The sequence below is a fragment of the Procambarus clarkii genome, chromosome 55, assembly GCF_040958095.1.
Source record: "Procambarus clarkii isolate CNS0578487 chromosome 55, FALCON_Pclarkii_2.0, whole genome shotgun sequence".
In the NCBI taxonomy this organism is placed as follows: domain Eukaryota; kingdom Metazoa; phylum Arthropoda; class Malacostraca; order Decapoda; family Cambaridae; genus Procambarus; species Procambarus clarkii.
Window position 1 is genome coordinate 11,654,627 of NC_091204.1, and position 10,930 is coordinate 11,665,556.

A 10,930-nucleotide genomic window follows, 5' to 3' on the forward strand; every position below is an offset into this window, starting at 1 on the left:
AAGTCATACCCCAGCATTAGACATACCCCTGCAGATACACACCAACAGCAGACACATACCAGCAACAGACACACCCCAAAAGCAAATATACCCTAGCAGACATATCCCCATCACCATACACACCTCAGCAGACATACCCCCAGCAGCTGACATACCGCAGCAGACATACCCCCAGCAGCAGACATACCGCAGCAGACATACCCCCAGCAGCAGACATACCGCAGCAGACATACCCCCAGCAGCAGACATACCCCCAGCAGCAGATATGCCCCAGCAGCACACATACTCCAGCAGACATGCCCCAGCAACAGACATACCCCAGCAGACATGCCCCAGCAGACATGCCCCAGCAGCACACATACCCCAGCAGACATGCCCCAGCAGCAGACATACCCCGGCGACCGACATACCCCAGCACGAGATATACCCCAGCAGCAGACACACCCCAGCAGCAGACATACCTCAGCAGACCTACCCCAGCAAAAGACATACCCCAGCAGCAGACATACAGCAGCAACAGACATACCCCCAGCAGCAGACATACCCCCAGCAGACATTCCCCAGCATCAGACATACCCCCAGCAGCAGACATACCCCTAGCAGACATACCCCAGCAGCAGACATACCCCAGCAGACCTACCCCAGCAACAGACATACCCCAGCAACAGACATACCCCAGCAGCAGACATACCCCAGCAACAGACATACCCCAGCAGCAGATATACCCCCAGCAGCAGGCATACCATCAGCAGACACAACCTAATAGCAGACATACCGTCAGCAGCAGACATACCCCAGCAGACATATCCCCAGCAGGAAACCTACCCCAGCAGACATACGCCCACCAGACATATACCGCCAGCAGACATATCCCCAGCAGACATACTCTAGCAGACATATCCCATCAGTAGACATGTCCCATCAGCAGACATGTCCCATCAGCAGACATACCCCATCAGCAGACATACTCCAGCAGAGATACCCCCAGCAGCAAAAATACCCCATCAGCAGACATACCCCATCAGCAGACATGTCCCATCAGCAGACATACCCCATGAGCAGACATACTCCAGCAGAGATACCCCCAGCAGCAAACATACCCCATCAGCAGAAATACCCCAGCAGCAGACATACCCCAGCAGCAGACATACCCCATCAGCAGACATACCCCATCAGCAGACATACCCCATCAGCAGACATACCCAGCAGCAGACATACCCCGTCAGCAGACATACCCCATCAGCAGACATACCCCAGCAGCAGACATACCCCAGCAGCAGACATACCCCAGCAGCAGACATACCCCAGCAGCAGACATACCCCATCAGCAGACATACCCCCGCAGCAGACATACCCCATCAGCAGACATACCCCAGCAGCAGACATACCCCATCAGCAGACATACCCCATCAGCAGACATACCCCAGCAGCAGACATACCCCATCAGCAGACATACCCCAGCAGCAGACATACCCCGTCAGCAGACATACCCCATCAGCAGACATACCCCATCAGCAGACATACCCCAGCAGCAGACATACCCCAGCAGCAGACATACCCCATCAGCAGACATACCCCAGCAGCAGACATACCCCGTCAGCAGACATACCCCATCAGCAGACATACCCCAGCAGCAGACATACCCCATCAGCAGACATACCCCAGCAGCAGATATACCCCATCAGCAGACATACCCCATCAGCAGAAATACCCCAGCAGCAGACATAACTCAGAAGACACACCCCTTAGCAGACATACCCCATCAGCAGAGATACCCAAGCTGCAGACATACCACAGCAGACATACCCCATCAGCAGAAATACCCCAGCAGCAGACATAACTCAGCAGACATACCCCAGCAGCAGACATACCCCATCAGCAGAGATACCCAAGCTGCAGACATACCACAGCAGACATACCCCATCAGCAGAAATACCCCAGCAGCAGAAACACCCCAGCAGCAGACATACCCCAGCAGCAGACATACCCCAGCAGCAGACATAACTCAGAAGACACACCCCTCAGCAGACATACCCCAGCAGCAGACATGGGGGGTCCTCCCCCAGGCTATGCGTTCGTTCAGTTGGAAGAGAATATCAGAGATGCCTCGAACGCCTGAACACAAATTTACCAGCCATCGGTGGCAAGGTCTCCTATTGTGGTATGTCGCCCCATCCCCCCCCCTCCCCCTCCCCCCCCCAGGTGGATAGTTAGGGGGGGGTTAACTAACATTCCAAAACACTGTTTGTTGGTTGCAAATGTGTATATACTAATTTGTTTGTGTGTTCTAGGTGTACAAGGGAAGGGGTCCTGGTGGCTCAGAAGACAGTGCACAGGGTTCGTAATTCCTGCGGTTCCCGGGGATCGATCCCTCGGTAAACAAATGGAGGTTAATAGTCAATAATGTTTAGTCAAGAGGCATTCATAGAGTCATTTCACAATTCCCAAGTAATATATGCATTTGAGTCACTTGGAGGCTCGAACTATGGTCTCAAGCATACGAGATTGTCCCCACAGACAATACTGCGACATATACATTCTATACATAGTATGTATAACCTCTGGGGAATCCATTCGATCCGCCCATATTTAGTCTGAGTATTGGGGAGGGAGGGGGTATGTATTCTTGTATGTGGGGTGTATAGCTATGTATACTCACCTAGTTGTGCTTGCTGGGGGGGTTGGGCTTTGGCTCTTGGGTCCCGTATGCGCATTGGCACTCAGTGGCCCTCCTCGGTGAGTAGCGCCAAAGCTGGCACTCTCAACAACTCTGTTCGGGTCGTTGGCACACACCTTCCCTCTGATAGGTGTGTGTTTTGCTTTGCACATATTAGCCACACAAACAGGTGTGTGTGTGTGTGTGTGTGTGTGTGTGTGTGTGTGTGTGTGTGTGTGTGTGTGTGTGTGTGTACTCACCTATATGTACTCACCTATATGTGCTTGCAGGATCGAGCATTGACTCTTGGATCCCGCCTTTCGAGCATCGGTTGTTTACAGCAATGACTCCTGTCCCATTTCCCTATCATACCTGGTTTTAAAATTATGAATAGTATTTGCTTCCACAACCTGTTCCTGAAGTGCATTCCATTTCCCCACTACTCTCACGCTAAAAGAAAACTTCCTAACATCTCTGTGACTCATCTGAGTTTCAAGCTTCCATCCATGTCCTCTCGTTCTGTTACTATTCCGTGTGAACATTTCGTCTATGTCCACTCTGTCAATTCCTCTGAGTATCTTATACGTTCCTATCATGTCCCCCCTCTCCCTTCTTCTTTCTAGTGTCGTAAGGCACAGTTCCCTCAGGCGCTCTTCATACCCCATCCCTCGTAGCTCTGGGACGAGTCTCGTTGCAAACCTCTGAACCTTTTCCAGTTTCATTATATGCTTCTTCAGATGGGGACTCCATGATGAGGCGGCATACTCTAAGACTGGCCTTACGTTGGCAGTGTAAAGCGCCCTAAATGCCTCCTTACTTAGGTTTCTGAATGATGTTCTAACTTTTGCCAGTGTAGAGTACGCTGCTGTCGTTATCCTATTAATATGTGCCTCAGGAGATAGATTAGGTGTTACGTCCACCCCCAGGTCTATTTCACGCGTCGTTACAGGTAGGCTGTTCCCCTTCATTGTGTACTGTCCCTTTGGTCTCCTATCTCCTAGTCCCATTTCCATAACTTTACATTTGCTCGTGTTGAATTCTAGTAGCCATTTCTCTGACCATCTCTGCAATCTGTTCAGGTCCTCTTGGAGGATCCTGCAATCCTCATCTGTCACAACTCTTCTCATCAACTTTGCATCATCCGCAAACATCGACATGTAGGACTCTACGCCTGTAAACATGTCGTTAACATATACAAGAAATAGAATTGGTCCCAGCACCGATCCTTGTGGTACTCCACTTGTTACTGTTCCCCAGTCCGACTTCTCGCCCCTTACCGTAACTCTTTGGCTCCTTCCTGTTAGGTAGTTCCTTATCCATTCTAGGACCTTTCCCCCCACCCCCGCCTGCCTCTCGAGCTTGAACAGCAGTCTCATGTGCGGTACTGTATCAAAGGCTTTTTGGCAGTCCAGAAATATGCAGTCTGCCCAACCATCTCTGTCCTATCTTATCCTCGTTATTTTATCATAGAATTCCAGAAGGTTTGTTAGGCACGATTTCCCTGTCCAGAACCCATGTTGATGTTTGTTCACAAACCTAATGTTCTCCAGGTGTGCAACCAGTCGTAGCCTAATTATTCTTTCCAGTATTTTACAGGGGATGCTTGTCAGTGATACAGGTCTGTAGTTAAGTGCCTCCTCCCTATCTCCTTTCTTGAAGATCGGCACGACATTTGCCTTCTTCCAGCAACTGGGCAATTCTCCTGACATAAGTGACTCATTAAAGATCATTGCCAGAGGCACGCTGAGGGCCTGTGCTGCTTCTTTTAGTATCCACGGTGATACTTTGTCTGGTCCAACTGCTTTAGTTGCATCTAGAGTTGTCAACTGTTTCATTACCTCCTCTGCTGTCACCTCTATATCTGATAGTCTTTCATCTAGGGTAACCCCTTCCAACAATGGGAGCTGCTCAGGCTCGGTAGTGAACACTCCATGGAAACTGGCATTCAGTGCCTCGCAGATTTCCTTGTCACTTTCAGTATATGCCCCCTCTGTCTTCCTTAGTCTTGTCACTTGGTCGTTCACCGACATTTTTCTTCTTATATGACTGTGTAGTAACCTAGGTTGTTTTTTCGCTTTGATTGCAATATCGTTCTCATAGTCCCTTTCCGATGTTCGTCTTATGTTAATGTAATCGTTCCTAGCTCTGTTGTATCTGCTTCTGTTGTCCTCTGTTCTTTGTCTTCTGTACTTCCTCCACTCCCGCCTGCTGGCCATTTTTGCTTCCTGACACTGTCTATTAAACCATGGGTTATTATATTCCCTCTTATTTTTTCCCTTTACCGTTGGTATAAATCTCTCTTCGGCCTCCTGGCATTTCTGTATGACTAGGTCCATCATATCTTGGACTGTTTTTCCTCTAATTTCTTCCTCCCACTGCACTTCACCCAGATAGTCCCTCATCCTCATATAGTCCCCTTTCCTGTAGTCAGCTCTCCTTTCCCAGATCTCTTGTCCCATGGTCATAAGTTTGAATTCCATCATGTAGTCAAAGACTAGGACACAATGGTCACTGGCCCCTAGAGGTATTTCATGCTCTAAATTCTCGATATCTTCTACGTTCTGGGTGAAAATCAGGTCTAATAGGCTCGGTGCATCTCCTCCTCTTTCCCTTGTGTCTTCCTTCACATGTTGTGTCAGGAAATTCCTGTCTATAACATCTACTAATTTTGCTCCCCACGTTTCGTCCCCTCCATGGGGATTCCTTGATTCCCAATTTATCTCTCCATGATTTAGGTCCCCCATGATCAGCAGCTTCGCTCTCATTCTGTGGGCTAGTGTTGCTGCCTTCTGCAGTTCATCTATACATGCTTTGTTGTTGTCATCATACTCCTGCCTGGGTCTTCTACTGTTTGGTGGGGGATTGTAGATTACCATGATCACAATCTTCCTCCCATCTACTGTCAGAGTTCCATGTATGAAGCTTGTGCACTCATTGGTAACTCGATTTCCCAGGTCTTCAAACTTCCATTTCCGCTTTATTAGGAGTGCTACTCCCCCTCCCTGTCTCTGTGTCCTCTCTTTTCGTATCACCTGGTACCCTTCAGGAAAGATTGCATCTGAGATCATGTCATTAATTTTAGTTTCCACAATTGCAACTATGTCAGGATCTGCTTCACCCACTCTTTCTTTTATCTCTTCTGCTTTATTAGATACCCCATCAGCATTGGTGTACCAAACCTTGAGATTCTTCATGGAAACTCTTGTACCAGAGTTCTCCCTTTCTCTGGGGGTCTGGGGGGATCTGGGGGATGTCTGGGGGGTGACTGGGGGCAGAGGGGATCCGGGGGATCTGGGGGGTGTCTGGGGGATGACTGGGGGCGGGGAGGGTCCGGGGGATGTCCGGGGGGATCCGGGGGGTGTCTGGGGGGGTCCGGGGGGTGTATGGGGGGTGAAAGAGTTCAGGAGGGGTGCTTGGGGGGCTACTGGGGGCTGGGCTTCTAGGAAGGTAGGTAGGAGGGTCTGGGGTAGGGCCTGGGTAGGTAGGTCTGGAGTAGGAAGGGCATACTGGGTCTGAAGATTAGGGAGGGCATAGAGGGGTTGGGAGATAGCGTAAGGTTGGGAGACAGATAGAGGTTGAGAGGTTGGGAGGGGGAAGGATAGAGGGGGTGGGGGGGACCTCCCACCTCCCTCGCAAGGGTGGGGGGTCACATGGAAGGAGAGGGGATGAGGAGGGGTGAGGGCAGGGTAGGCTTTGGGTGTTGAGGGGATGAGGTCTGGGTGGGTTCTTGGGGTTGAGGGGATGAGGTCTGGATGGGTTTTGGGGGTTGAGGGGATGAGAGCTGGGTGGGTTTTGGGGGTTGAGGGGATGAGGGCTGGACGGGTTTTGGGGGTTGAGGTGATGAGGGGGTCCTTGGAATGTGGGATGAATTTGACTCCAGTGGGGTCAGAGGGGTCAAGGGATGTGCTGGGGAGATAAGCAGGGGCGGCTGATTTGGGGAAGGGGTGACCTGAGAAGCACTTGTGAGCTTGTTAGCATGGGGTGGATTAGCACTGGGGTGTGTAGCTGCGCTCAAATGGGAAGAGTCGTATTGTTGTTTGCATGCTCTGTGGGCAATCTGTTCCTCCTTCGTCATGAATTTGTCAATAAATACGTTGTAGTAATTGTGTGTGTGTGTGTGTGTGTGTGTGTACTCACCTAGTTGTGCTTGCGGGGGTTGAGCTCTGGCTCTTTGGTCCCGCCTCAATGTGTGTGTGTGTGTGTGAGTGTGTGTGTGTGTGGTGGTCTCGGGGGTCAGTGTCCCCGCGGCCCGGTCCTCGACCAGGCCTCCTTTTTCTTACACATCCCCAGGAAACAGCAGCTGTCTAACTCCCAGGAATATCTATTTACTTCTAGGTGAACATGTGCATCAGGGTGAAAGAAACTCTACCCTATTTGTTTCTGCCGGGGATCGAAACTCGGAACCTCAGGGCTAACGAATCCCTAGCGCTGTCTACTCAGCCATCAGGACCAGGTAACGAATATCAGGGGTGACGTATTTCGCGCAGACGTCATTCTGTGAATCGCTTGGGAATCTCAAAGGAAAAAAAGAATCAGCCTAATCTTCTATGCAACATATTACAGATGAATCTAGAACCAAACTTGCCATCTGACAGCCCCTTACGGGTTATTCATGCCCGTGCCACCTCTTGGGTGGCTTAATCTTCATCAATCAATCAATCTGACAGCTCCACATACTTCACAGACGGATCAGTAGACCAACGGGGACAAGAATCTGGAGGTGCAGTTGGGGCCTCGTAGCCTGGTGGATAGCGCGCAGGACTCGTAATTCTGTGGCGCGGGTTCGATTCCCGCACGAGGCAGAAACAAATGGGCAAAGTTTCTTTCACCCTGAATGCCCCTGTTACCTAGCAGTAAAATAGGTACCTGGGTGTTAGTCAGCTGTCACGGGCTGCTTCCTGGGGGTGGAGGCTTGGTCGAGGACCGGGCCGCGGGGACACTAAAGCCCCGAAATCATCTCAAGATAACCTCAAGAAGAAGGCAGGCAATTCTGTAGTTAGTTGAAAGACTCTCAAACTGCTGGTCAACTGTACTGAGATGCTACTGCTGGTCAACTGTACTGAGATGCTACTGCTGGTCAACTGTACTGAGATGCTACTGCTGGTCAACTGTACTGAGATGCTACTGCTGGTCAACTGTACTGAGATGCTACTGCTGGTCAACTGTACTGAGATGCTACTGCTGGTCAACTGTACTGAGATGCTACTGCTGGTCAACTGTACTAAGATGCTACTGCTGGTCAACTGTACTGAGATGCTACTGCTGGTCAACTGTACTGAGATGCTAGCCTGTCGAATAACCAGCATCTCTGTTACATGGAGAACTTTGGAACATGTTCTTCCTGAACACCAAGAACATGTTATCGTTCATATAGATTCGAGAACCGCCTTTGAAACCTTGCAACAAGAACACATACATGACAACATCCATCTGACCACAAATGTCATTGCACTAATGCAACTGTCAAGATAAATAAATAATAACGGGGAGCCAAGTCATGTGGGACTGCTAGGGAACGACATTGCAGACTTGCAAAACTTGCAACTAAGAGAAGAAATGTAGGCATACAGTCATTTACTCAATACATTAATACAAACATATCATACATTCATTCAAACACTCAAAAGTCAAGATCGTTAAATAAATAATGTCAAGATCGTTGACCAGACCACACACTAAAAGGTGAAGGGACGACGACATTTCGGTCCGTCCTGGACCATTCTCAAGTCGATCGTCCCTTCACCTTCTAGTGTGTGGTCTGGTCAACATTCTTCAGCCACGTTATTGTGACTCCTCCCCTACAATGTCAAGATCGTTAATAAATAATAACGTCAAGATCGCTGAATAACTAATAACGGGGAGTCGAGTCATATGGGAACACTAGGAAACAACATTGCCGACGAAGCGGCAAAACTTGCAACGAACAGAAGAAATGGTAATATTTACATACCACAGAGTCTAGAAAGGATTAATACCTATTGTTGAATTGCATTGTTCGAATTAGAGATCGAACAATGCAAGAATTGCACAGAGATGCATCAGCGGCAGGTGCAACATCCGGAAGTACGGGCCAACTCGTTCTCTTAATAGAACGTCCCATTTTGACGTATATCTTGAGGTTATCTTGAGATGATTTTGGGGCTTTTTAGTGTCCCCGCGGCCCGGTCCTCGACCAGGCCTCCACCCCCAGGGAGCAGCCCGTGACAGCTGACTAACACCCAGGTACCTATTTACTGCTAGGTAACAGGGGCATAGGGTGAAAGAAACTTTGCCCATTTGTTTCTGCCTCGTGCGGGAATCGAACCCGCGCCACAGAATTACGAGTCCAGCGCGCTATCCACCAGGCTACGAGGCCCCCCTCGTAAACTTCACTTTCAACCCAAAACTGTCATACCAGACGGTAGTGCAGTAAATAGCAGCGGCTTGCGAAGCTGACATAATGTGCCGTTTTCTGTTTTGGCTCCTCATGTAGGTTAGGAAAAGGGCACTTTAGTGCGACAGTTTCTGGACGTTGGGGAACCTTAGGAGGACCAGGATAAGGATTAGGGATGGGACAGGGGAAAGGAATGGTGCCCGACCACTGGGAAGGTGTCAGGATTAGGGATGGGACAGGGGAAAGGAATGGTGCCCGACCACTGGAAAGGTGTCAGGATAAGGATTAGGGATGGGACAAGGGGAAGGAATGGTGCCCAACCACTGGGAAGGGGTCAGGATAAGGATTAGGGATGGGACAGGGGGAAGGAATGGTGCCCAACCACTGGGAAGGGGTCAGGATAAGGATTAGGGATGGGACAGGGGGAAAGGAATGGTGCCCAACCACTGGGAAGGTGTCAGGATTAGGGATGGGACAGGGGAAAGGAATGGTGCACGACCACTGGAAAGGTGTCAGGATAAGGATTAGGGATGGGACAAGGGGAAGGAATGGTGCCCAACCACTGGGAAGGGGTCAGGATAAGGATTAGGGATGGGACAGGGGGAAGGAATGGTGCCCAACCACTGGGAAGGGGTCAGGATAAGGATTAGGGATGGGACAGGGGGAAGGAATGGTGCCCAACCACTGGAAAGGTGTCAGGATAAGGATTAGGGATGGGACAGGGGGAAGGAATGGTGCCCGACCACTGGGAAGGTGTCAGGATAAGGATTAGGGATGGGACAGGGGGAAGGAATGGTGCCCGACCACTGGAAAGGTGTCAGGATAAGGATTAGGGATGGGACAAGGGGAAGGAATGGTGCCCAACCACTGGGAAGGGGTCAGGATAAGGATTAGGGATGGGACAGGGGAAGGAATGGTGCCCAACCACTGGGAAGGGGTCAGGATAAGGATTAGGGATGGGACAGGGGGAAGGAATGGTGCCCAAACACTGGAAAGGTGTCAGGATAAGGATTAGGGATGGGACAGGGGGAAGGAATGGTGCCCGACCACTGGGAAGGTGTCAGGATAAGGATAAATGATGGGACAGGGGGAAGGAATGGTGCCCAACCACTGGGAAGGGGTCAGGATAAGGATTAGGGATGGGACAGGGGGAAGGAATGGTGCCCAACCACTGGGAAGGTCTCAGGATAAGGATTAGGGATGGGACAAGGGTAAGGAATGGTGCCCAACCACTGGGAAGGGGTCAGGATTAGGGATGGGACAGGGGGAAGGAATGGTGCCCGACCACTGGGAAGGTGTCAGGATAAGGATTAGGGATGGGACGGGCGGAAGGAATGGTGCCCAACCACTGGAAAGGTGTCAGGATAAGGATTAGGGATGGGACGGGGGGAAGGAATGGTGCCCAACCACTGGGAAGGTGTCAGGTTAAGGATTAGGGATGGGACGGGGGGAAAGGAATGGTGCCCAACCACTGGAAAGGTGTCAGGATAAGGATTAGGGATGGGACTGGGGGAAGGAATGGTGCCCAACCCCTGGGAAGGTGTCAGGATAAGGATTAGGGATGGGACTGGGGGAAGGAATGGTGCCCAACCACTGGGAAGGTGTCAGGATAAGGATTAGGGATGGGACAAGGGGAAGGAATGGTGCCCGACCACTGGAAAGGTGTCAGGATAAGGATTAGGGATGGGACAGGGGGAAGGAATGGTGCCCAACCACAGGGAAGGGGTCAGGATAAGGATTAGGGATGGGACAGGGGGAAGGAATGGTGCCCAACCACTGGAAAGGTGTCAGGATAAGGATTAGGTGATGGGACAAGGGGAAGGAATGGTGCCCGACCACTGGAAAGGTGTCAGGATAAGGATTAGGGATGGGACAGGGGGAAGGAATGGTGCCCAACCACT

The 10,930-nt window shown here is 50.7% G+C and overlaps 2 protein-coding genes across 2 annotated transcripts; both read left to right on the plus strand.

The window, feature by feature from the left end:
• Window positions 1-296: 296 nt before the first annotated feature.
• LOC138352882 (fibrous sheath CABYR-binding protein-like) lies at window positions 297-911 on the plus strand. Its single transcript, XM_069305436.1, has one exon. It carries the CDS (start codon window positions 297-299, stop codon window positions 909-911), a length of 615 nt encoding a protein of 204 aa, XP_069161537.1.
• A 19-nt stretch (window positions 912-930) lies between these two features.
• On the plus strand, window positions 931-1,728 carry LOC138352883 (regulator of G-protein signaling 3-like). Its single transcript, XM_069305437.1, has one exon. It carries the CDS (start codon window positions 931-933, stop codon window positions 1,726-1,728), a length of 798 nt encoding a protein of 265 aa, XP_069161538.1.
• Window positions 1,729-10,930: the final 9,202 nt, after the last annotated feature.